Consider the following 27,366-nt stretch of genomic DNA (forward strand, 5'->3'; position numbering starts at 1 on the left):
ATAAAACAGTATTTGTGCATCAACAAGCTGATTCCCAAAGAGCTATTAACTGAAAACTTGGCATATCTCAGTGTGGTGTGCAGTCTGTCCAAGTGGAGGACAAAAAAGAACCACGAGGAATAAAATGAATCCTATCTACTGAAAACGTACAGTATCTAAAGTTCATTACCTTAATAAATAAGACAAAGACCTGACACAGGACTGAGCGATACATCTATCAGTGCGCCCCAGGGCAGCTGTGGCTACAATGTAGCTTGCCATCACCAGTGTGTGTGAATGGGTGAATGACTGAATGTAGTGTGAAGCGCTTTGGGGTCCTTAGGGACTAGAAAAGCGCTATACAAATGCAGGCTATCTAGACCTTCAGTGGATCCATCTACTGTTCACTGAAAGCACTTCAGAAATAGCTTCAGTGGAAAGGTGGAGAAACGCCTGAGGTATGCCAAACATCACAAAAACTGGACTGAAAACCAGTGACAACAGGTGGAGGCTCTGCCTCTGGCTTCATTTCAGTCAAAGGTGTTGGAGATCTTGTGAAAATCTACAGAATTATGAACACAGAAAAGTGCCATCAAATTCTGATCCACTGTGCAATACCATCTGGAAAACGTTTTATTGGCAATGGCTTCATTTTTTAGCACGACAATGATCCCAAACACATAGCAAATGCAGTACAAATATAACTGGATAGAAAAACAGTGAAGCATTCGTGGATTGGCCTCCCCAGAGCCCAGACCTCATCATTATTGAAGCAGCGTGGGATCATGTGGACAGAGAACAGAACAAAAGGCATCCAACATCCAAAGAAGAGCTTTGAAGAAGCCTGGAAAACTATTCCAGAAAACTATTTAAACAAAATACAGGAAAGCTGCCTAAGAGAGTTCACGCTTTGTTAAAGAATGAATGTGATCCTTCTAACAAGTTGTTCCCAATTCACACTATTTTCTCCTAGAAAAAATTGTAAATAAAATACTTTATAAAGACGCTGCACTGTCATGGACTGCGAAACCTTGGCGGTCCAAACAATGTAACTCAGTGTGACGTTTAATGTCAAACTGCTCGCAGCCAGATGGTCATACGATGCAACAGATGTGGAAAATCACGCTGTTCCTGGACAGGTCTGTGTGCGCACAAGGAGGCTCGCCAAGTCTAACTTATACTCGAGTCACCGTCGACACCGACAACTGACACCGATGAGGGATATCAGTGTGATCATTATCTGCACAGGAACAGCATAGATATAAAGGATTATGCTCTACAATATGACCAAGGTAAGAGTCTTTGAACTTGATGAAAAACACTAATATTCATTTAAAAGTTATGTGAAGCCACAAAAAGTGTCTGGATTCAGAAAACAGCTGACATGTTGCTTTCATTGCCATCTGCTTTTGTTCTTTCTGATGATAGAGTATCAGAGCAAACCTGTGGAAATCTTCCATCTTTCATGAGGGAGAAACACCTCCTGTATACCTGACAACAACACACACACACACACACACACTCAAACTCAAAGGTAAGCAAACCTCAGCAGGCACCTTGTAAAGCTGTTCAAACAACCCAAACCAATGAAACGCTATAAACGAGCAGGACGCCATGAAGGGACTGACAGAATGATTTACAGGCATTTACATATTCAGAGACTGTAAACTTCACAGCGGTCTTTTAAATTAATTGTGATTAGTTGCGAAAAGGTCAAAGGTCACCTGAGAGGTAATTCTGTAATCCTCCACATCAAAGGTCTCCATAGATCCTCAAAGCATTCATGGTGTAACTGTGAATCACTGCGTGAGGTGACGTGCAGTATTTCAGTAGGAATAGGGACGCGTCCCCCATTTGGCTTGCTTGATAACCCACCCGGTAGACATCACACCATGAAACCTGACAGTCTCATGTAACCTGTTACACATGTTACACCAATCAGAAGTGATTTTTCTGGACTGTTGCATCAGTTGTTTACTGCCGATTTTCCGTCAGGCACCATTAGTTTGTTGCATCATTGCCAATCGCTGTGAATGGATGACGACTTGCCGCAACATCTGCTCCTCCCTTAATCTTTGTTTTAACCTGTTTTTTTTTTTTTCCCTTTAGCTGTTTATTTCAAACCGCTTCAACTACCTTTCACCCATTTGAGAAATTACTTGCGTTAGTTTTGTCAGTGTTAATTTTAAAGGTGGTGCACGCGGGCCCAAAAAGACATCGTGGCATCCAGAGGGAAAGCCTCAGCCTCCACGCCCTCATCTCCACGCTGTGATTGGATGATCCCCGAAGTGTTGGCTCATGTTCTTTCATATGTTTCTTAATCATTTAGAGGTAAACAGGAGACACATGAATGATTCGTGGAGATTTTGGGCACCAGCCGCTTCAGGAAGACATTAATCAGGTGAGCACCCGGTAACTCCTGATCGCTAGATTATAGTAGAAACAGTTTTGCTTAAGTGTCTGCATCCTGTGTTAGCTCATAAGTCTTGGTGGCCATGTTTTCTTCATTGGCTAGCGCTGCAACCTTTATGAGCACTTTTGTTCTACATGAAATGGAGCTCTGTTCAGCTTAGGCTGCACATTTACATGCCACAAATAGAAATGGTGTGGTGCATGGAAACATGCACAAACCCACACACACAATTCCAGCAGCTGTTTATTGAACGTTTGATAATATTATGCACAGTCTCGTCACAGCTCTGTGGGGGGGTGTAAAAACTTTGTATATGAGGTTGCGAGGCTATTGAGGGTGTCATACTTGAACAGTTAAAGGCAAAAGAGGCTGAAAGGTAAGACGATTTCTGTTCATAACAATATGAATAAAGGGTGAGAGGTGTATCATTACTGAATTAATCAGCTGTAACTCATTCTGTTTATGATATTTCTAACATTAGCCAGCTGTTATTAGTAAAAAAAAAAAAATTAAATAAGACTTCAGTTTTACTTGCAGCATCAGGATGTTCACTTGGGTATTGAAGAGGTTATTCTTCACGCGTTCATTTATCTCTGGCTCAAGTGTCAAAAATACAAAAATAGGTGCCGTGCTGCTGTAAATGCAAACGCATGTATTGTGACAGTATAACTCCCAATATAGCAACAAAATTAGCCACACATAACTTAAGCTTAAAGAGACACAGTAAAGTAAAATGTTAAAGCAGCAGTAGGATAGCAACAGCTCTATGTCAACTCGCCTCTACCAACCATCACCCTGAAACACTTCAATACTGTGTTCCTGCTTGACTCTTGATTCTAACGGGCCTTGCTGGCCTCTTATCTTACAGATCTTTGCACATCTTCTCAATACTTCCCTTTCTGATCTAGTTGAGAGGTCATGGAGGTTTTCTACATCAATTCGTCTCTGCTCTTCATCTCTCACAGACCGCTCAACTCCACTGCGGTTGAGAAGACAGTGTATGAGTCCTGCAGAAACATGCCTTCCGTACTTATCTGGTATCTGAGCCTGCAGTTCACTAACATGTTCCTAGGCATCCCAGCCAACGTCACGGTGCTGTGGCTCATCCACAAGAACAAACGCGACTCTTCCACCTCTGACATCTTCATCCTTCATCTGGCAGTTCTGGACGTCCTCTTCTGTCTCATCCCTCCCCTGGAGCTCGTAAACCTCGTCTTCCTCACCACGACTACCAGCACCTGGTACGTCCTGCGCTTCTTCTACGGCATCAAAGACTCCTCGCCCCTCTTCCTTTCTTGCATCTGCCTGGACCGCTACATGGCCGTGGTCCACCCCATCATCTTCACTAAGCTCAAAGACCGTCTGCACAGGGCAGTCCTGGCCATTGTGGTCTGGCTGATCATTCTGGTCTACGCAGCTGCCAAATGCGCAGGAAACATCGTTAACTTCGACAAGGTTTTCACGGTGATGATCCTCGGAGCGTTCGCCTTCATGGTGTACTGCAACGTAGCGATCCTCTGGGTGCTGAGGCAGTCGCGGCCTGGCGGAGATGCCATGCATCCCGTGAAGAAGAAAGCCTTCAAGATGGTCCTCATTATCCTGGCCATCATAGTGTTCAACTACTTCCCACCTGTCGCACTCTTCCCGTTCAAAGAGTACTTTTCCCCCGATGTGTTTCGCTGCTATATTCACTACATCGCCTTCGGCTTGATGGACTTCAGCAGCACCATTCAGCCTGTGCTGTATCTGTCCAAGGAGGGGCTGCCATGGAGCATCACCTGCAGCCAGAGGAGCAACACTTAAATCCAGCGGGGCTACATGTATGTTGGATGTATTCGAACAAATGTACTGCTCCTGCTTGATTGCATGTTGAAAATTATGATTAATGAAACATTTACCAATGAGGTAAATAGATCTAAGCGCCCTACAAGACCCCAGAATTTTGAAGTTCTTGGTTTAATTAACAAGAAAGGTCAGACCTACAGATAGCTCTGAAATAATACATCTTTAAGGGCTGTGGGAAGTTATAAAAATCATTGTTATTTTACTAGATTTCATAGGATAATTAATAAAGGAATGAGTATCTTAGAGGTTAGTTAGTGACACCCTCAAACAGCAGTTACAGTGGGTGCTGTCAGTAGGTGTGCTGTGACACTTTATGTGATTTCACTCTGCCACTGTAACATTTTCTTTAATTCAATTTTTTAAAAGAAAACCATGCACACCTATTTCTTTATATATCTGATTAAATAAACATGCATGCCCTTTTCGTCCTCGCGTGTAGCCATGTCCTCAGTTTGAGTCGCAAACTACAAGGAATCTAATGCACATGAGCGCAGACAACAGAGACTAATTGCATTTAAGGCAACGAGGAACACCAGCGATAAAATATCATGTTTGGAAATCAGGCAAAAACAATGGTGGACAGATATGAGTACACGTTGGTGAGATGATGTCGCCGCTTCCTTTTGGCAATATTTTACATATTCAAACCTCAGATACCTGCAGTCTGACCGCGATGAGGCAACAGGTCATAAATCCCTTTCATAAAGATGATAAATTTTCACATGCAGCCTCCCTTAAAATTCACGGTGCCATGATCTTCCCTTTAAATTCACACAAATACTTGATACTGGTAGCAGCAGTGGAACATTTGATGGTGTTGTGGAAAATCTAACAATAACCTGCAACACACCCAGTGAGCTTGATTTGAAGTGGGTTTAGTAAACGCACTGCAATGTGGAGAGAGCATCCCAGTGAAACACTAGGTCCATCTGAATTGTGGCCACCGCCCTAACATCTTATATACAGAGACACAGACAAAGAACATTCCACAAACTCTTACATGTTGGCCCTCTCACGGGGGGGGGGGGGGGCTATACCTCCTCCCTCACAGAGCCAATTATGACCTTGTTTTCTGCTTGATCCCTGATAAGCAGAAGGAGTCCCACTATCTGTTTAACGTCTCCCATTACAATGGAGTGCTCTTACTATAGTAAAGTGAGAAAGTGATATTACTGTAACTAATGTGATATGATTAAATATGTGATTAATACACGAGAAAAGAAATCTGCCACCACAATGGCTGAAAGGACTTGAACCTAGAAGACAGGGAATGTGTAACCATTTTGCACAGAAGCTATTATCTAATTATTCAAGGCTCCTTATTTTATGATTTTAAAATAAACTTTTTTTTTAAAATTATCAGTAAAACCTACACTCAGTAACTCTTAGGCGGGTTTTTTTTCTAAATGTATTAAAATCCAAAAATGAAGCTCCAATTTTCTCACATTTGTTTAGTAGAAATCACTCTAGCTGCGCTTACAGCCCAGTCTTTATGTTTCTGCAAGCATTGCACACCTGGATTCTAGCACTGTTACATACCTATCAATGCATGAGACACTTCAGTGAAAGTAAAATCAGTTCACCTTACCACAATCTGAATACCACACTGTGGTGTGTTTTATTTTCATCGTGCACTGAATGCGTTTGAATGTTTCTGTGTTTTTTGTGCTTTTTTTTAAACGTATAAAAGCTCAATAAAACATGAAAATCTGTTTTCGTTAATGCATCTCTTTAATTTAGACACAGATCACACAAACAGGCTTTAAGTAGCACACAGGCGGACAAATCTGTTCATATAAACTGATATACAACAAGCAGGTACCACAACAATCATGAAGATGGGCTTTTACCCAGCCGTAATGTAACTGTTAGCAAGCCTAAGCTAATCCTCTAAGATCAGCATGACTTACAAAACAGTTACAATATTTATAGAAACATTCTTTTAGTGACGTTATTACACAGATACATTCCTCTCAGGTCAAAGGATCATGTGCTAACTCTATAGTTAAAGCTATATACAGCATTAAATTAATCTAATTTGACCACGCTGCTTATTATTAAGTGAATGTGCCTGTGAGTGACATAATTATAGTGTTATTCTGGTTAAATTAAAAATTTTAGACAGAGCCACTGTTGAAGTTAATCTTGTAGCAACGACTTAGTGTCTTAAACAAAGTCAATAATTTGTCTTTCAAAGTAAAGCATTTTTAAAAACAAGTCACCATAATGGTAACATAGAGGTACATTAAAAAAAACAGTGTGTTATGACAGACAGGGCTACAAAGGAAACAGATTTTCTTCCATTGACAATACATTAATACAGCACAGACTGGACAACAGTGTATTGCACTGAAACACACACACACACACACACACACACACACACACACACACACACACACACACACACACACACACACACACACACACACACACACACACACACACACACACACCAGTATCAGTAGTTGCACAAATTAATGTTAACTTCAGTTCCACTTACAGGCTTTTTAGAGCTTTTAACCACAGCTCACAGTACTGCAGTACTGTGAAGTAACCTTCAGTCTGTTGTTTTCATGCCAGAATTAAATGATAGATTTTTTTTCTGCAGATGAGGCTTTAGAGGTTCATACAATGAAGCAGGATTTGGGCTTATCAAGGTAACTTCAGGATTAACCCTGTGTTTTAGCATTAACGGGGTTCATGCTGAAACACGTGGTTAACGGGGGTATATCACTGGGGGTTTATCACTACGGTAACTCCAGAGGGAATAATCTTTCAGATCAAACTCCACTGACCAATCAACTCTCTGGAAAACTGGATCAACAATCCTGGAAGATCCCTCAGTGCAACGACACTAAGAATGTTTGTAGTTTTTAAAGACCATCTAAAATCTTTATATTTATGTGACAAGCACCAGTAAGAAATACTATAAGATTATTATATGCACATTTTTTCCTTTATTACAACCATATTATGACAATGTAACAATATTATTGTTTTATAAGCATTCATATATGGTCAACATATATGATCCTAGAGAGGGCGGTGTGTTCAAATCTGCAGGCCGGATAGTTTGGCTTTTATTTTCTATTACATTTTAAGTTTTTTAATTATGATAAGCCAAGTGATGGAGTCGTGACCAGCGCCCTTGCAACCCTGAACTGGATTTTGTTTTTTCAATAGATGGAGAATTTATGAGACACTAGCAGTACAGCATTTACATTAGGAGTTTGTGCTTAGTGGCTCTAGACGACTTTGGCACCTGAAGTCACAACTGGCTCTGTTGCTTATGTAAATGCAAGTTTTTTTTCTGCTTTCTGATCAAGTTAGAAATCCGCCACTTACTCAGCGTCTTGTCTCACATCCTTTCACTGGAATTCCCCCTAAGCTGAGATATAAAAGGTGACAGCTCATGCACCTCATTTACATGTAGTACACTCAAACTCCGTCTGCAGAAGTAGGCAGCTAGATGTGCTTAAAAAGCCCTAAAAAAGCTTGTAAGTGTACCATTATCGCATTGACTACAGTCACATACAGCACTCATTGTCAGTTTTTAAATGACTCACCTCCTACAGTTTTAATTTCTAAGAGTGTCTGAAAGCATCTCTGAGGCTGCGGGTCGGTCCGAGTTCCTTTCAGCCCGACACGTGTCTCCTTCACTCTGAGCCTCCTGCTCTTTTGTTACGTGCATCTTCAGGTGCTTCTTCAGGGAGGACTGGTCAGTGTAGGTCTTCCCGCACTGACTACAGAGGAAGATCTTCTCCTTGGTGTGGACTAGCTCATGTCTCTTCAGGTGACCGGACCTGCTAAAGTTCTTGCTACAGTATGAGCAGCTGTACTCCTTCTCGCCCGTGTGAGTCCTCTGGTGCAATTTAAGGCTGCTGGCCACTGTAAACTTCTTGCCGCACTCGTTGCAGCTGTACGGTCTTTCCCCCGTGTGCATCCGCATGTGGATGGTGAGGTGGCCCGCCTGGCTGAAGGTCTTCTTGCACAGCTCGCAGCTGTACGGCCTCTCTCCAGTGTGGATCCTGTAATGTGTTTTCAGGTCACCCAGGCCATTGAACCTCTTACCACACTGGGCGCAGCAATACGGCTTCTCACCGGTGTGGATCCGCTCATGGATGCGCAGGTTTCCCGCGTTGCTGAATGTTTTGCCACACTCCTGGCAGCCGTATGGCCTCTCCCCGGTGTGGGTCCGCAGGTGGACTTTCAGCTGGTTGTGTTCGTTGAAGCGTTTCCCGCAATGCGAACAACAATATGGCTTCTCTCCGGTGTGGCTGCGTTTGTGTATCCGGAGCTGGCTGGGGTGAGCGTAGGTTTTACTGCACAGATTGCAGCTGTAGGGTCTTTCTCCCGTGTGAGTGCGCTTGTGGGCTTTGAGGAGGTCGGCCCGGCTGAAGCATTTTCCGCAGTAGCTGCAGCTGTGAGCCTTCTCGCCGCTGTGGGTCTTGATGTGAATGTTGAGCGAGGTCGCTCGACTAAACGTTTTGGGACAGGTGGGACAACGCAAAAAGTTGTCACAAACTTCTAAAAACTCCTCTACAGGAACAGCAGGTAAATCGTCTCCTTTAGGGGTCACTGCTTCTGGCTCAGACACATGCCTCGTCCCCACCGCTGAATCCCCCTCTGCTTCTGGGTAATTTTTTGACGCATACTTCAGTTCATGCTGGTGGAAACTGTCCCCATTCTGCTCCTCTTCCTCAGTCTTTATGAACTGACCGTCCTGCATGTATTGATCTGAAACAATGGTGACTTTAACATCGCCTTCATCACCACCGTACTCATGCCTGGGCCCCGGGGATGGCTGCTGATGTGCGTATTCATCACGACTGTCACACCTGACCTCTGTGCTCTCATTTTTTATTGGCTTCATTGTCATATTCAGAAGCACTGACGCCTGAGAGAGATCAATAGCCTGGCTTTCATCCATATCTGACTTTATGGATATCCCAGTTTCCATACCTGTTGAGTTCACACACAGATGCTGTACTGTGTGGTTAGTCTGCAGAAAAAGGGTTGAAGGTGGCAACTCCCCCCTCATCTTTTCTTTGCTCTTCCTCTTGACGCTCTTCTTGTCACTGCTGCATATGGACACCTTGAACATACCATTGGGATGACTCCCCCATTCTGCAGCTGAGAAGTTTTCAGTGGCCTCTTCTTCATGTAGATCTGTGAATTTCAAGCAAAATAATGAGCAAAGCAGCAGCTTTTAACACAGCTAAATGTATGAATAGTATACATTAGTAAGTAGAACTGACCTAACCCCACTGACTGCATGTCTCTGGACTGTGGGAGAACATCAAACTGCACACTGAAAAGCCCCGGCCAGATGGTCGATTTGAACTCAGGACCTTGCTGTGAGGCAACAGTACTTTCTTGCTATGTTTGCACATGTTTCAATAAATCCCTGCATCTACTTTCAATTTTTTCTGGCAAAAATTATAAATAAATGATAGGTTGCTCAAGACGTTTCCATTGTACTGTATTTTTTGCTGGTTCTATACTAATTAGCATCCATACTATACACAGTATTACTACTACATATTACAGTAGACATAATTGTCCTTTACAGCGTTGGCTATAAATGCATTGTGCGGTGAATTTGCGCATCAAAAATCTATTTTATGCACAAATATATAAATCCAACTGCTTAAACTATTGTTTGTTTGTTTGTTTATTTTATAATTATGGTCATTTTATTTGGGGGAAGGCCTAAACCTCTTAGCACAAAATCTGCTTTTTACCTCATAAACATTTTGGCACTGAAACTAATTGCTGTGTTCTTTACTGATAAATAATTGGACAGTTTTGCCAATTATTCAGTCATTCTTTTGGCAACAAACAGTTGAAATAAGTTAAGTTTAATATTCATAATTGATAGAGGATTCAGTTTTCTTCTCATATTTTATTTTCTTCTTCCGGCTGCTCCCTGTAGGTGTCACCACAGTTGAACATCTGCTTCCTCTCTGTCCCTAGCATTCTCCTCTGTCACACCAACCCTCTGCCATGTCCTCCTTCACTACATCTACGATTCTCCTTTGAGGTCTTCCTCTTTTCCTCCTGCCTGGTAGCCCCAGCTCTTCATCATCCTTTGTCCAGTATATCCACTATCCCTCATCAAACCATCTCAACCTCACTTGTCTAACTTTGTCTCCAAACTAAACCTGAGCTTCCAGTCAAAGAAGTAAAGTAATCAGCTGAAGTTGTAGCTGTAAAACATGCACAGCTCCATTATTTGCATGTAAATGTTCATGGGTATAGTGTCACGTGGTTCCCTTGTACATAAGTCTATCTGATGATGGTCCAGGGCATGCTTTAACTAACATGTCATGAGCGACAGCAGGTCACCATACCTCCAGGTGCAGACTCTGTGCTTGTCTGTGCAAAAAGCAGCCGCTTCAGGCCCTCGTTTTCAGACTCGATCCTTTGTATTGTGCCCTGGTACTCGGACAGTGTCCGGTCGACTGAGTCCAGGATGTCGCTCACCGTGGCTTTAAAAATCTCATTCAGTGAAGACTCTAGGAACGTTTTTAGATCCACGGTCTTGGCCATTGTAGCCTGAGCGGACACAGCTGCACACACTTCACCAGATGTGTGTTTGCGCAAGGTTGAAAGTCTCTGGGTAAAAGTGGGTGTGTGCGACCCTGCTGCCGTGTGCGGAACAAACAAAGCAGAGACAGCGAAGAGAGGACGATTCTGCTTGTAAGACGACTCCCAGGTTTGTAGCGCCCCTGCTGGTGTGGAGGGCAATTGACTGTTTGTGTTTGTACAATAGTGTTAAAGTTTCTTTAACAGCAACAAACGTACTTGTAGGAGCAGTAATAATCCGCATTACCCCAGCGGCAAGGATGTTCACCTAAAATGTTAGGTAATACTAATATTTTGATACCAAAGGCCATCCTGATGCTAATAATGCTAATAAATTTCTAGAGTATAGGTAACAAAGCAGTTCCTGGGATTCATATTTATATGTTAAATATATAAACCAACTTAACGGTATAAAAATGGTAACAGGGAATAAAAGCTTCAGTAAAACATCAGTTATTCGTTAGCAAACTCTTGCTATGAGTTACTGCAGTTAATGTGTTCGCTAACTGCTAACGAAGCTAACAGAGTGCTAATGCTAATAATATTAATGCCATTTAGAGACATTTAGAGATAAAAATTGACATGTTAATATAGCTATCACCGGACATTTTTATGTATATATTTGTAGGGCTTTCAATAAAATTCTTCATCTTTAGTTGCAAATTAAATTGAATGAAACTACCATAGATAGTTGCTCACCTCCCATTTTTTCGTATGTATACAGGAAACAGACTAACGTAAAGAAACATTTTATTTTATGAGCATTTTTCATGACTGACATGGGCAATTTTCACAAATGTAACACATATGTCAAAGTGCAGGCCTGTGCAGTCACAGACAGCTCCTTCATGGTACTGCAGCAAGGTGCCAATAATAACAATTAGATAGTATAGCTAAACATTTACACTTTTCATTCATAAACACAGAATTTGTATACACCCAAATACAGGCTATCCTCTTGCTTGGTACTTGTTGGACTGGCTTCTGTGAAAGTGCTGAGTAGACAACTGCTAAAGGAAACATTACATTTGCAAGTCAGTATCCAGCCAACCTACCAGGAAAACAGTAACAGTGAAGTGTAGCTCTACTGAACAAGAAACATTATAGACATAGAAAACCAATAAATGCAATTTAAGTATAATAAAAGTGCTATAAGGTCGTAAAACAGACAAAGTTGAATGATTTCTCTATTGATACCTTGAAAAGGTCTATAGCTAGGTTACATTGACATTACATTGATTATTGTTGCTCTATGTTTATAATAGATACTTGTGCTTGTGCTAGTTTTAGTTAAACAGGTGTATGATTGGATATGGTGGTATCATTTGTAGGCCATTAACTCTAGAAATTATACACAAACAACACCTGTCTCAACGGTTATTCTCGCTTTGTCACACGCAGTTTTTTGCTGGTTTTACAACTAGTGAGATACAGAGAGGCCAATTTACGTGGTTCCTCACCCCAAGTTTTTTTTTTTTTTTGTAAGATATTTCTTTGCATTTTACACCAGTGAAATAAAAGGCATACGCACAACTCTCTGAGTGATTTGATGCTAAATATAGGATGAATTGATGTGTGAGAGAGGAATGTCTTAAAAAATGTCTTGTATGTGTCAAACAGGCTTTTCTGCTCACAGTTGGCACCAGCAGAAAGAGTAACTGCTAATGAGTCTGGATACCTTCTGGTTTTTCCACATTGTTCCTAGTGGCATCTGAAAGAATGAAGTCGGGCCACTCCCCTTACCTCACTGGTGTCTCTGTGGTTGTGTGTGTATGTGTGTGTGTTTGCATGCATGCCTTTAGGCCAGTGGGGCGGGGGCCAGGCCTCTCAGGTGTCCTTTTAGTTCCTGAGTCATCTGCCAATCACAATGAACCTTTCCTTCCTCCTTGTTGCTGCCATTCAGCAGATCTTTTCCTCCTTTCCCTCCCTTTACTTGCTGTTCAGAGTGAAAAAAACGACGCAGGGAGACGTAACCACGAGTTTGGTCTAGTTAATATGGACAGGAAGCATGATGAAGAAGGTAAGGGAAGATGGTCCAGACTTGGGCTTGTAACCTACACTTAAAGGCTGCTAGGTGGATATGAGACTTGTTTGCTATACACAGCTCTGAGGCTTACTTGCAGGCTTCTCTGTGTCTGCGTGTTGAGTGGCTGTTTCTGTGAGTGCACAGCGATATAAAGCCGGTATAACACAGTGGTTTGCTTTTCTCTCCACAGGACTTAAGAACTCACAAGCTGGCTGATCATATGATGTCGCTTTAAAGAACCCAGAGGGGGTAAGTCACGCTTCACATTTGAAAATATTCCTCCTATAATGAGATTGGTTTTACTTTTATTTCTCTGAATACTATTATTATTATTAAGCCATTTCAAAACTTTTACTTCATTCGATGTGCCTGTGTTCCCTTTTTTCCCTCTAGTATCTTTTTTTCCGTTACCATTTATACTTCTCCTTTAATTTGTGTTAACCATCCCCCTAGCATGTAATTTTGGTGAGTATATTCCCATGCAATCTAAGCAACTTCTCGTGACCACACTCAGCTCAGTCAGAATATGTCTAAATGTTTTGGCTGAAGTCACCAAGTTTTATTCTTGTTCTCTCTTTTATTGTGTCTGAGGAATGTTTCCGCAAAGCTTCACAGCCGTCTGGCTTTCACTGGTAAAGTTTTTATCATCAACAATGCTACCGCATATAATCTGGTGCAAAACTGTTGCTGTATGAAACAAAAGTCTATCAAGGAGAGATTGAAATCAGGACAGCGCCATCGATGTTCAATGTGTGAGGGCTGCCCGTTACTTTTTAATTTTTATACCGTGCATTTTTATTACCGTCTGGAGAAATTAAAAGAAAAAGAAAAGCAACAATTTAAGCATTTTGTTTTCAAACACAATCTGACTCATTTAGAGTTTTCTCTCTTTGTTGCCTCCCATAATGTAGCACTTGCTGCACGCTAACAGGAACTGAGAAGTGAGCACCCACACAGGAAATGTGGTCTATCCCGGATGTTGGTTATCTGACGTGAATAAAATAATGAAGATAGACAGAAACTTTTCAATAAAAAGGCATTTTCCAGAGAGAGAGTGGCATAGATGAAGGTGACATTAAAGTAGTTGAATAATACTGATTATTATTTCCTCCCAAAGTGCAAAGGCAGGTGGTATTTTGGCCTCTGTGTTGACAGGAGAGACATCCATGACACTCTTTTGTTTGTGTCGATAACAAGCATTGTAATTAAAGCAGAGACCCGGCTTTATCCACAAGCCAGGTTCGCAGTGCGATTTGGCGATAAAACGATAAACGCAGAATGCAGACAGTTAAACTGCTCACCAGAAGCAACCCCTCAGCCCCTCCCTAGGCCTCGATTCTCTATCCTCACCATGTACACCTCTGACTCTCTCTTGCTTGGCTGATTTTCTGTGGTCAGGAAGTACAAGCGTGCTTCTGTGACATTTTACTTAAAGCTTGTTGCACTGCATAACTGCAAACACACACCAAGAGTTTGAGATCCTTGCCAAATGAACATGATGGGATAAAAATAAAATTACAGACAAAACTGGATTATGTTGCCATACAAGTGGTGAGTGCAGTTTAACTATAATGATAATCTGTATTTGAATGGCGGCAGTTTCTTTACAACTAAATATAGCAGCGTTTTATGAATGGCTTTTTTGTCTGTCAGCTAATCATCTCCCCCCGGGGGTGTTTCTCCATTTTCTTTTTAATGCGAGATTCAAAGAGCTTTAAAACGTGGTAGTAGTTTGATCTTTTGTATTTTTTTCCTTTTTTTAAAATTGTTACAGATCTGTGAAAGGCAGCACCCGGAAGGGGGCTCACCTTAAAAAGTTCCTGTCTGTCATTTGGCCAACGAGGACATTTTGTAGCCATACATCTGCAGATTTTACACCTCTCACCACAACCCACAAATACACTGATAACTACTGAGAGGCGCTTATGGAGGAGGACAGCTTGTGCACCTCTCAGACAGTTGCTACAGATTCAGTGCTTCAGCAAGAATCGAGTAACTGTATAGATCATCAGTCCATCAATTGGGAAGAGGAGGCAGCAGCATTGTCGGATCAGGCCAATCTCAGCCCTAAGAAGGGCTGTGATGCCTCTGAGGAGGCGGAACAGTGGGGCCAAATGATGTGGCCAGTGTGTCATGTCAACTGTACCAGCCCCCCACTTTCCTTTGCTACAGTTCAATGGGACATGCCCGATCCCGCTGCAGAGCAGCCTCTGCTCATGACTGACAGCAGCTCAGCCAATGAGCTGGACTTTGAGGATGTCAGCGCTGTGACGAATGAAGGCAGCACTTCCCCATCACTTCACGAGTCTCAAGAGGATGTCAGCGCTGAGCTTTTCAAAGCGGAGAGCAGGGAGGAAGAAGCTGGCCTCGATCCACAACCTCTGAATTCAGAACCTGAGTGGACAGGAAGTGACACTGACGTAAGGTTTTTTATTTATTTATTTATTTTTAGATAGATAAATAAATAAAGATAGATGGATATAAAGAAGGTGTGTGTGAGGTTGTTAGGTTGTTTAGGATTTTCTTTTTCCTGAGTGAATGTTCACACATTTACCTACAGTTTCCTGTATCGTTAACCCTTTCTTTACTGAGCATAACTCAGCATCTCTGTCTTTGGGTTGCTGTGGCAGGTTGAGCAGAGTTAGGTGGATCAGGGTGGATGTAATGTTAGTCAGATGAGCCTCAGCATGTATCTTCCTGCTCGCAAACCCACGGGCAATCACAAGTTTTTCTCTCGCAACTAATGTTCAGTGGCTCGTCTTGCAATTTTCAGCCATGTGATGCTGCAGATGTGCAAGAGCTGGAGACACGGTGGAAAGAAGACGAGCTGGTAGAGAGTAATAACGGTATGTATCACTCAGAGTTGTTGTTAAACATTCATGGCCTTGATGGCTTGCCTTTCAGTAATATTTTCTATAAGTTAACTGCATGCAGTCGTATTCACACGCTTCTAGTCCCATTGAGAGCAGAATCGGAAGAAGAGGAGGGTCGCTCAGTGACATCACATCCCGCTGAAACTGAGGAACTAATCGATACTGCTCTGGGAACTGGAAGCTCGGATGAATATGTGGACAGCTTTGTAGATTTAAAGCTAGAAGAGGAACAGAAAGACTCCTGTGTTCTGCTGACTGGGCAGGAGGAGTCAGGAGAGTCGGAGGAAAAGCGAACTTCAGCAAATGGTGACAAAACCGAGGAAGAGAACGAGCAGTGGGGCGAGGTAGAAGAAGGGCAGAGTGAGGCAAACGCATCCTGCAGTGAAGAAAGTGTCATTTGTCTGATGAATGTGTGAGTATCATGAGCTTGAAAAAGAGGAACAGGAAGCATGTGCTAACATTAAACCCACTGAGTGAAAAGTGTGAATAAATCATCTGTAAAACGCTGTTGATATTCTATACCGTCGCTTGATTCTGAAACCAAAAAGAACTCGGTATGTTTAACACCGATTGCATGACAGAACATCGTTTAATCATTTCTGACACCAAGTCAGCAATGATTTTTCAAACAAAGCTTTCTGGGTGAGGTCGACTTATTACAGTAACTAAATAAAACCAAGAAAAATCTTTAAGTCTACAAGATTGAGAACTTGACATTGTTCACAACATGTCAGTAAATTTAAAGGAGATTTGTTCAGCATTTAATGAAAAATGAAAATGAAAAATATGTTTGCAGAATGTCAGCTCAAATATAATTATCACATTATTTTTCTTAACAAGAGTGTGACTGGGTATTAGGTCCATACTGAAAGAACCAGAGACTTAATTTTGCCAGAACATCTTGAAAGTACTAGCAAATGTTGTCTCGTCTCCCGAGAGGAGGATGTTTTCACACCCATACAAAAATTTCTGCTTTCTGACCTTTTGATAGTCAATTCTGCATTTTATTTAAATTCAGGTAACAAAATCTGTCACAGTCATACTCTCAGCTACTCCTGTCTTCCTCAAAGGGGGTCGACAAAGAAGGATCCACGCTAGCTTTTGACCCCATGAGGCTGGGTTTGGGTCTCCTCCCAGTCCCAATTCTACATTGCTCACTCAGAAAATTTAAGTTATTCTGACTGCTGTCCATTCTCAAGAAACAATTTCTCCTAATTTAACCATGTAGTCTAAACTGTATGCAGATTTTCTAAGGAAACGAGTTTGCATAATTTTTTAAAGAAATGTTAATCTAGATATTATGAGGAGGGAGTTGCATAGCAACATAACAGCTCCTATGCAACATAACGATTTCTGTGCAACTGAGTGTGGTGGCGATATATTTTGATATATTTCCTGGTAATTTCTAATAATAGCTCAATACTGCTTTTAATAATAAATGCCACCACTGTTGAATTTTAGGTGATGATTATTAGAATAGTAGGTAGTTAAACTGTAAAAATAGAACAATGATGGCACTGACACCTATCAAATAGTGCTATCACAACTCCAAAAGACCCGAAGATTGTGGTTGGTATGTAATGGTATGTCTTTAACGCCTACGTGCTGTTAGCTAAATATACTTCTTTGACCGAAGACCTCCTACTCCTCATCTGGGTTTTTGTGATATAACACTTAATGGTTACTAATACACAGTTTCTCAGCTGCATTTTGATGTTTCTATGTTGCATTTAAATTATTTTGTCATCTAACACCAAACAAGTTGCGAGCATGATCGCTAAGAGCAGCTTTATTTAAAGTAGTGGTGTTGACAGAAGCCACACAGAGAAACAAGTCAGTAAATATCATGCAGAAGAGGTTGATTGACATCTCTGGCCCTCTCTAACTGCGTATCCTTCCATTGTGTCATGCAAGTTTTGTTTTTTTACTGTATAGTATTTTTTGCAATAACTGCACTGCATATTTCGTGCACTTTTTAGGGAGGTACATCCAGAGCCCCTTCCAACTGATGACACTGGAGTGTCGACAGAGGCAGATAAGCTAGTGGATCTGCCACCCCCAGAGCTTTTGGAGGAAAGCCTGCAGTTCAGCGCTGAAGAGGACCAAGAGATACTGAACCAGTTACATGAAGATCTCACCAGTCGGACAGAAATGTGTGAAGATGTCGAACAGAACGTGGAGCCTGAACAGCCAGAAGCTGTGGACAATGACGAGGGAGCAGCGTTACAGGTTTTAGAAAATGCAGAGAGGATAGAAAACAAACAAGAGCTGGTTGAAAAACTGGAGGATTTAAATTGTTTAGAGCAACAAGACTGTGTTCAAACAGCTTTGCAGGACACAGACGCTTCACTGCAGCTTGAGGTGCAGGACAGAGAGCCCGAGCATCTCGAGGTGACTGAAAACCCAGAGCAGATACCAGTAGAGGGGTCACATGAAACCGAGGAAGACGCTGACCACTTAGAACCACCCCAGCATCTGGAAGAGTCACCAGAGATGGAACTGACAGACCAGGTAATCCAACCTGACGATGCAGAGCAGCCAGAGGAGTCTCCTCAGTTGGAGCAGGCTGTTTGTGTTGAAGCTGAAGACCCTGGAAAGGCAGGGCAGCAAGAAGAGACAGCGCCTTCAGAAGACGATAAGGAACCAGTAAATACAACCGAAACTCAGGAGTTAAATGAGGAGGAAAAACAGGGTGAGACTTCAGATCTAACAGAAGATGTTAGGGGGACTGAGGATGGAGATTTAGAAACAGTAGTGGCAAACGGAAAGCAGCCCACGTCCCTGGAGATAGCGGTGCCTCTTATGAATGGAGGCGAGGTGGACAGAGAGAAGGCCCGCATCCTCGCTGAAAAGCTGTTCAAGTTGGACGAGATTCAACGTGGAGATGTGGTGAAGCACTTAGACAAAGAGTAAGAGTATATATTTTAATAGATTTGAATCATTTTAGTCTTTTGGTGGTGGCTCCACAGAAGAGCTCCAAGATCCGTATGTTTGCAAATGTGTGCTCAAACACAACAGATTATATCTATGTTAAATTTTATTTTTGTGACACATTTACAGTTTCCAACTTGTGAAACGCTTTAAATTAACTATAACCAGGTTACTTAAATCCATGTTCAAATGCTAAAGAAATCCAGAAGTGGAGACTTCGACAAATCTTCACACCTTTTTAAATGCAAAAGCATCCATTATTATTATGATTATATTATAATTTAAGCGTGCATACGTGTAGTAAATATCTCATAATTTTAATCTACATTGAGTCCTATCTGTTTTTGTGCAGAATACTTTTAAAAATGTAAAAGAAAATTCTGAATTTTGGACTAAATACTAGGACATATGTTTGTGTCTATGCTAGCTACCACCTCTCACCACTGCCAGGTGACAGAAGTAGGCTATGACGCACATATTATATGCTTTTTTTAAGTCAGCATATGGGTTTCACATTTTTTCAGATGTGTATATATAAATGAAAAAAAAAAGTTAAAAAATGTTACTAATCATCTAGTTTTCTGCCAAAGGCGGTGGGCCACTGCTATATATTGTATATTTTAAATTATTTCATTTATGATCTTAAATCATCATAATTTGCCCAAAAGAGACAACTTTGCGTTGTTTCGAAGGTGCTGATTTACTCTCAGCACCTTAGGGTTAGGTGCTGAGAGCAGGCAAGAGCAGCCAGGGATCGCACACCAACCCTCTGAGTAGCAGATGACCTCCTCTACCTCCTCAGTTGCAGCCACCCCAAACATATGAAACCTTAAGACCTAAAAGGCCCGCCTGAATTAAAACTCACTCTTCCCTCAAATTGAAAAAGCCTCATAACATTGAGTCACTGAAGCTGTTGCGGAGTGGGGTTGGGTAAGGAGGTTTGAGTGTGTTAATGCTTTGCCGTTGTATTGAAGAAGTCAGTATTTTTTCGTAACACCACATCCTTCCCCATGAAATAAAATTACAGATGAATGTGGCAGATAAATAAAGCGGTGACAGTGCTGACGTAGTTTATTTTTTCTTCTTCTCTCTTTTATTTATTTATCAATTGTTTTTATTTAGTAACGACTTCAGCCGCGCTGTCGGAGAGGAATACCTGAAGTTCTTTGACTTCACCGGCCAAACTCTGGATCACTCCCTGAGGTAATAAAACAAACAGAAGCTTGGATTGCCTCCACCGACATCTCCTTTTAAAACGGAGAGGTTCAGAGAGCGTCTCCTAGTCATTTTCTTTCTTTCTTAGGTCTTTTCTCAAAGTGGTGGTGCTGATAGGAGAGACGCAGGAGAGAGAGCGCGTGCTGCAGCATTTCTCCTGCCGCTTCCATCAGTGCAACCCTGACTCCTTTTCCTCCTCGGGTGAGCCTGTTGTGTCGTGCTGCGAGATACAGAGATAGGAACTTACATTTAACAGATTCTTGCGTCAACATCACTTTTCTGTTTTTTTAATGTCCTCAGGGGCTGTGTTGGCTCTGACATGTGCCCTGATGCTTCTCAACACTGACTTGCATGGACAGGTAGCAGACATTTGTGGCATTTAGAGCAATCATTGTAAACTTTGTGCTGTAATCAAACATGTGTTGTGTGTGTTGACAGCATGTAGGAAAATCCATGTCGTCTTCTAAGTTTGTGTCAAACCTGGATGGAATGAATGATGGAGTGAACTTCAACAAGGATCTCTTGAAAGTAATACTTTCCTAGATTTTCAGTTTTTCCTTTGGAGAGCTCCTTGAGAAAAGTTCAGTCCTGATTGATGAAGCTTTTTCTCTCTTTGCAGAGTCTTTACAACTCCATAAAGAACGAGCCGCTGGAATGGGCTGTGTAAGTAAAGCGATTGTGCGTTAGTCCTCCTCGATTTTAATGCGTGATCTCACTCGCATATTCTTCCATTTTATGTCAAAGTGATGAGGATGAGCTGAAGAACGTGGTGAATGAAGATCCGGGCGACAATCCACGGCTGCGCTCAAAGGTTAACCCCTTCCTGGACATTCCTCATGACAAAAAGGCTGCCGTCGTCAAAAACGGGTTTCTCCAGAGAAAGCTACACGCTGACATCGATGGCAAACGCAGTGAGTGCGACACAGATACACATCTGAGATTCACGCTGCAGCTTTAGATACACCATCTACACATTACAGCTACAGAAGCTGCTCATGCCACGAAGCTCCCAGTGCACTGTTTCTGTGCACCAGAGGAGGTTTGGAGCTCTGCAGTTATTATGTCAGCAGAGCGTTGCTGACTTTTGCTCACAAAGCGCCTCAGCACACTGTGACTTCACGTGGTCTTCCACTTTGTGGCTAAGTTGCTGTGATGCCTAAATGCTTCCACTTTGCAATAATTCCACTTCCACAACTAGTCATGAAATATCTGTGAGTTAGGGACTTCCTAACAAAGTATTCCTTCCTCAGGATGTTTTCCATGTTTTAGAACAGATAAATAAGGTATGTTTTATCCCATCTGGTCTGAAACTTTGAATTTGAATTTGAAACTGTAGATTTTAAACAATAAAAGTGAAACTGAAAAGACTAAATCTGCTCTGGAAACCAACAAAATCTTAAATTAATTTGAAAATAAACTAAAAATAATCCCCTAAACTTTACTCTTTACTTGCCTCAAACATATAACGCTCTTAAAAAAATGGAAATAAATGTATAGATGTGCGCATGAGTACAGTTATTTTGAATTATCAAGAATATTTTGTAAATCGTTTGACGTTTTATCGTTCCAGTCTGTGCCTCAAAGTTACCGCTTAACCTCGTGAGGCAGAACTCTTACCTGTAACACCTCAAACTGAGAATGAAGCAGATGGTACAGTGGTGTAACGAGATTTTACAGTCACTGGCCACTTTATTGAGTACACAGGTTCAACTGCTCGGTAACACAAAGATCTAACCATCCAGTCGCATAGCAAAAACTCATGTGAATAAGATCACACAATGAAGTTCAAAACAAACATTAGAATGAAATGAGATGAGGTTGGTTGTTCGTGACAGACGGGATCATCTCATATTTCAGAAACTGCTGACCTTCTGGGATTTTCCCCACACAACCACCTCTAGGGTTTACAGTAAATGGGCTGAAAAAAGGAGACAGTAAGCAGCAGTTGATGCCAGAGGTCAGATGTATTGATGCAGCAGCTGAGTGATGCTGTCATGTCAGCGTAAAGCGTAATCTCTGAGGAATGTTTCCAGCAAATTGTTGAATCTGTGCCATGAAGACTTAAAGCAGGTCTGAAAGCAAAAGCAAAGTGAAACTAATAAACTTCCCACGAGGGTTTATTTAACTAAACTGTGATTTAGTGATGCAGTCAGATATTGTTTTGAACGCTTAGCTGTAAAAGGCTAAGCGTTCAAAACAACGCTTAGCCTTCCCTGCCGGGCGGTCGGCACGGACACCTCAGTTTATAAATGCAAGAAGTTGAGAATGAGGCGATGTAGGATTTGAAATTGACACCATAGGTGCATCTACTAAAGATCTCGAAAAACAGTTTTGAATCTCAGTGACCTTGAACAAGATTTTCAGAATGTTTTGAAAATCTTGTGAATGCGATAATTTGAGAAGGAAATCAGCTATGATTTTGAGATTTATACCATATGTGCATCTGAAGGCTGAGGGCTAACGCTGGCAGCCACCAGTATTTCTTTGCAGGAGGAGGTTTGGCGAATTTTAAAGAAGTTAACGTCTCCTTTGCATGAGTTTTGTTACTAAATGCTGGATGCTTCTGTGTGGTAGCACCATGGGGAAAGAGAAGCTGGAAGACTTTTGATGGAGTGCTTAAAGGAATGGTCCTTTACTTACAGAAGGTCAGTAACTCCATTCCTGCTTTGTTAATAGTGTAACAGAGTCTATTATACAGACTATAGCATTATTTCCTGTGTTTTGTGATTGTGCGTTTCTTTATGTTCCTTCTTATGTGTTAGAATGATTATCGAAGGGATCAGCACATTATAGAGGAGGTGGTGAGCGTGCATCACTCTCTGGCTGAACCAGCAGCTGATTACACCAAGAAGCCACACGTCTTCCGTTTGCAGACGGCCGACTGGAGGGTTTTTCTCTTTCAGGCCTCGTAAGTCGCAGCACGTCCAAGCCGAGCATACATATGCGGGTTTGTGCCAAAGAGTCCAACGGCCGGTGTCAGAACAGCCATTTGTTTTTCTTGTCAGGTCCAAAGCGGAGATGAATTCGTGGATCAGCCGCATCAACTTAGTCTCGGCTCTTCACTCGTCGCCTCCGTTCCCCGCTGCCGTCGGCTCCCAGAGGAAGTTCCGCAGACCGATCCTCCCCGCATCGCAGTCGGCTGAGACTCTGGTACACACACACCGAGCTGTCCACTCAGACAAACCACCACTTTGTGTTTGTGTTTTGCTGTGGACATGCTTCATTAACCTTCACGTGACTGAACTTTTTGCTCACTAGAAGTGACAGAGTAGGCCTGTTATATTTTAATTTGTTTTTAATGGCTCTATTTGTGCTTCCTTTAGTCTAGAATAATGTTCTAATGTATTTATTTACGGTTTTCAATCATCTTGAGACAAAATGGAGTTAAAAATAGCAAATTAGGTTTATTTAGATAACCCTTGTCTTTTACTTCTCATAAAACAAGTGTTCCTTCGCTCGATAATATTAGAAAAATGTACATTTTAATGTATTTTGGTGTCTCCCACAGCCAGCATAAACATAAACGCTACAGTGATATCATTTCTTTGTTTCTTAAGTCCTGTTTTGAAGATTAGCCTTTTCTGCGATCTTTGTTTCAAAAAAACGGATAACACGAGGAGGAGCTGGTTAGACTGGGAATCCACTGACTCAGTTGTCAGAAAATAAACATACCACAGATAATCCTCCATTTTGAATTTATACAAAATAAACCTCATTTTTTTTGTCATTATGAGCTGAAATGAGAGAGAATTAGACTCATCAGGAAAGAGTTTGACCTCCAGATAGAATGCAGGTTTTAGGCCAGTCCACATGGGTTTTATTTTTTCCAACCTGGGAGCTACGTCCATGTTTTACACCAGCGATGTGTAACTCGTTTTACATCGCCCACTTTGACCTTAAGTGGGGCAGACCAGTGAAAATCCCCTTTTCAGTGTAAAGAAGTTTAACTACACATTGAATCCCTCAGATATTGTCATAGGAGAAAAAAAGAAGTGCAGTTACAAAAATGCTGCTGTAGTAAATGGATGAAAGCTGTCAGCATGACTCTTTGGGCTTAAATTGTAAGAAATAGATGTGTAAAATTACAGAAAAAGGTTCTAGCAGATATGTCTCGATGCATGCTCAATCACCCGGGTAAGGAAATCTGTTCTAGGAACTAATTCATTCGTGACTTCACTAAATGTTTGTTTTGTTTGATATTTTATCAACAGCACAAGTTGTAAAATCTATGAAAATACTGTAAAGTACAGAAGTCTATGCCCTCCTTATAATTTTCCACTGGGCCAGGTTGGCCCCCCAGCCCTATGTTTGACACCCCTACTGTCTGTGGTGGCTGTAAATATTGAAACCATTAGAGGCATTTTATACATTTTGTATTTCAGTAGACGCATAGTGTGTCCAGCTATAGTGTGTCCAGCTATAGTGTGTCCGATAGTGCTTCTCTGCTGTTGTTTCTGTTGGTTCCTCACCAGTGTTTGTGTCACATTTATTTACATGAAGCCTCTCATGTGTTCCCTGTGCAGGAGCATCAGCTTCAGTCTCATGCAAAAATGCTGGAGTCCTTCAAGGTGGACCTCGAAAACCAGCAGCAAAGCACGCTGGACAGCAAAAAGGCCAAAGCCCGGGATATGGAGGAGCACCTGCAGTACCTGCAGCATGAGGTGAGATGGACCCAGGATTTTATATCCATATATGATTATTAATTGAGCCACTCATCAGCCTGTGTCCCACAGATATGTCGCTATGAGACCTACATTCGGGTGCTGGAGGGGTGGAAGAGCGTGAAAAAGACAGGCGACAGCGAGTTAAACGCACCAGACCTGAACTCGTTTGATAAAGCTGTATGCGCTGACTCTCTGGGAGAGGAAGATGATGTGGATGGCATGCTTAAAAAGTCCCACTCAAGCCCTTCTCTGGAATTGGAGGTGGCGCCTGCAGCAGTGGTCAAAGTCAGACGAAACATCTCTGAGAGACGGACGTATCGCAAGCCCATCATTCCCCGATGGAACAAAGAGGTCTGAAAGCTGCTTCGCTCACAGATCACACGACCAGTTTATATCCTTTGAAAGTTTAGATTCATGCACGCCGGAGGTGTGCTGACGTTACTCTTTTTTTAGTTTGTGGAAGCACCGAGCAGAGAACAAAGAAACACCCAAGTCTCATCTAAAAACTGCCTTAGCAACTTATTGATCTTGTGCACTTTTCAATAAAGATAAACCTCAGGTAATCCATAACCTTCAAACTCCCTCAGGACCGAGGGGAGACCCTGACCTAATTTTTTGAGTGACTTAAATTCCTGGACCTAATTTATTTAGTATTGTTTTAATTTTTGAATTTGAATTTTTGTTTTTCGGTACTCAGAATGGCACAGATGTTTTTCACCGTGCTTTGCACCACAAGAGGGTACTGTAGCACAGGATATTGCGCTGTGATATCGCCCTGCTGTCCTGTCTGTTGTGAAGTGGTTTTTCTAAAGAATCCTCATTGCACTTTTGTTTTTCTATACCATATGTATGAAATGTTTATTTTCTCTCTCTGTTACATGTTTTGTTCAAATGAAAGGTTCCTTTTCCACAATAAAATATAACTTACATTTATTATTCAGTATTCTGGAGACACTTTTGGTTTCAGCTCCTGTTATTTATCATCACTTTTTAGCACATTTTCAAGACAACCTTGTTTTTATAGACACAAATGCTGTCACTGATATTAGAATATCTGCCATAAAGCTCACAGATACTTGTGTGGCACTTGTTTTCACAACAAAATGAATCTGAATCGATTTTTGGACTGTAATTTATTTGTTTTGTGCCGTCTTACATATCTTATAATTGTATTTTTGATCCGTTAAAGACTAAAAGTTTAATTGATTTTATTAGTTACCCCTAATACGGTTAAACGTGTGTGTTTGTTGGTTGGATTTCTGGCCAGTGTACTCTGTTAGTTTGACGACAAAATGCACACTGCATCTTAGCTCCTCTATTTTTGTTTTTAACTACAAAACTCGGTCATAATGGACTCATCAGCCATGTTATTGGGCACACATTGTCAGTACCTCGCTGGATCCAGATTCCTCAGAGATTTTGGGCTATAGTAACATGAAAGCGTCACACAGGTGCTGCAGATTTGTCAGCTGCACATCCAGGATGTGAACCTCCCGTTCCACCAGATTCTAAAGGTGCTTTTATGAACTGAGACCTGATGACTGTGGAGGCCATTTGAGTACAGTGAGCTCCTTGTCATGTTTATGAAACCAGTTTGAGATCATTTGAGTTTGAGCTGGGATCAGCATAGTCAACAGCAATAATCAGGCAGGCTGTGGTGTTTAAACAATGCTCAGCTGGTACTAAGTGGTCCAAAGCATGCCTAGAAATTATCCCCCCTCCCCATTATGCTACCATCAGCTGCCTGAACCCATCCATGGTTCAGGCTGCTGGGTCAGTGCTTTCATGTTGTGTACTCCAACCTGCGTCCCTACCATCCAGATATAACAGCAGAAATATAGACTCATCAGACCAGGAATTGGTTTTCCAATAGCCTCAGTTTCCTGTTCTTAGCTGACAGGAGTGGAATCCGCTCTTCTGCAGCTGAAGCCCATCTGCTTCAAGGTTTGGTGTGTTGTGTGTTCAGGTATGCTCTTCTGTATTTTTTACCTTTTACCTTCATCTCAGCTCGAACAGTCTGGCCATTCTACTCTAATCCAGAGTCTCCTGTTTGAACTTCAGCGTGTTGTCTTGATCACATCTGCCCACATAAATTTGTTTCTTGTAAACTTGTTTGGCTGAAGTGTATACAGTGGGGCAAAAAAGTATTTAGTCAGCCACCGATTGTGCAAGTTCCCCCACCTAAAATGATGACAGAGGTCAGTAATTTGCACCAGAGGTACACTTCAACTGTGAGAGACAGAATGTGAAAAAAAAAAAAAAAAATCCATGAATCCACATGGTAGGATTTGTAAAGAATTTATTCGTAAATCAGGGTGGAAAATAAGTATTTGGTCAATAACAAAAATACAACTCAATACTTTGTAACATAACCTTTGTTGGCAATAACAGAGGTCAAACGTTTACTATAGGTCTTTACCAGGTTTGCACACACAGTAGCTGGTATTTTGGCCCATTCCTCCATGCAGATCTTCTCGAGAGCAGTGATGTTTTGGGGCTGTCGCCGAGCAACACGGACTTTCAACTCCCGCCACAGATTTTCTATGGGGTTGAGGTCTGGAGACTGGCTAGGCCACTCCAGGACTTTCAAATGCTTCTTACGGAGCCACTCCTTTGTTGCCCGGGCGGTGTGTTTTGGATCATTGTCATGTTGGAAGACCCAGCCTCGTTTCATCTTCAAAGTTCTCACTGATGGAAGGAGGTTTTGGCTCAAAATCTCACGATACATGGCCCCATTCATTCTGTCCTTAACACGGATCAGTCGTCCTGTCCCCTTGGCAGAAAAACAGCCCCATAGCATGATGTTTCCACCCCCATGCTTCACAGTAG

At 41.8% G+C, this 27,366-nt stretch overlaps 3 protein-coding genes across 7 annotated transcripts; 2 read left to right on the forward strand and 1 right to left on the reverse strand.

Annotated features, from left to right (window-relative positions):
• Positions 1-1,107: 1,107 nt before the first annotated feature.
• Positions 1,108-5,949, forward strand: hcar2 (hydroxycarboxylic acid receptor 2-). Its single transcript, XM_026173764.2, has 2 exons — positions 1,108-2,380; positions 3,261-5,949. Exon 2 carries the CDS (start codon positions 3,311-3,313, stop codon positions 4,193-4,195), a length of 885 nt encoding a protein of 294 aa, XP_026029549.2. The 5' UTR covers positions 1,108-2,380; positions 3,261-3,310; the 3' UTR covers positions 4,196-5,949.
• Positions 5,950-10,941, reverse strand: LOC113025700 (uncharacterized). Of its 2 annotated transcripts, none has more exons than XM_026173762.2 (2): positions 10,594-10,941; positions 5,950-9,409 (listed from the first exon to the last, which is right to left on the reverse strand). In XM_026173762.2, the coding sequence occupies exons 1-2, from the start codon at positions 10,790-10,792 to the stop codon at positions 7,818-7,820; spliced, it is 1,791 nt and encodes a 596-aa protein (XP_026029547.2). In that variant the 5' UTR covers positions 10,793-10,941; the 3' UTR covers positions 5,950-7,817. The 2 variants fall into 2 exon arrangements, with proteins under 2 accessions (XP_026029547.2, XP_026029548.2); XM_026173763.2 differs by lacking the exon at positions 10,594-10,941 and adding an exon at positions 9,499-10,586.
• On the forward strand, positions 10,888-25,480 carry LOC113025699 (uncharacterized). Of its 4 annotated transcripts, none has more exons than XM_026173754.2 (18): positions 10,888-10,958; positions 12,773-12,848; positions 13,045-13,103; positions 14,629-15,274; positions 15,628-15,700; positions 15,809-16,139; positions 17,707-18,636; positions 19,781-19,861; positions 19,962-20,074; positions 20,174-20,232; positions 20,312-20,401; positions 20,493-20,536; positions 20,618-20,784; positions 22,448-22,518; positions 22,636-22,781; positions 22,879-23,023; positions 24,397-24,534; positions 24,607-25,480. In XM_026173754.2, exons 4-18 carry the CDS (start codon positions 14,780-14,782, stop codon positions 24,892-24,894), a joined length of 3,171 nt encoding a protein of 1,056 aa, XP_026029539.2. In that variant the 5' UTR covers positions 10,888-10,958; positions 12,773-12,848; positions 13,045-13,103; positions 14,629-14,779; the 3' UTR covers positions 24,895-25,480. The 4 variants fall into 4 exon arrangements, with proteins under 4 accessions (XP_026029539.2, XP_026029545.2, XP_026029541.2 ...); XM_026173760.2 differs by having other exon boundaries at positions 15,824-16,139; XM_026173756.2 differs by lacking the exon at positions 10,888-10,958 and adding an exon at positions 11,090-11,108.
• The last annotated feature ends 1,886 nt before the right edge of the window (positions 25,481-27,366 follow it).

This window comes from Astatotilapia calliptera, chromosome 7 (assembly GCF_964374335.1).
Source record: "Astatotilapia calliptera chromosome 7, fAstCal68.1, whole genome shotgun sequence".
NCBI lineage: Eukaryota > Metazoa > Chordata > Actinopteri > Cichliformes > Cichlidae > Astatotilapia > Astatotilapia calliptera.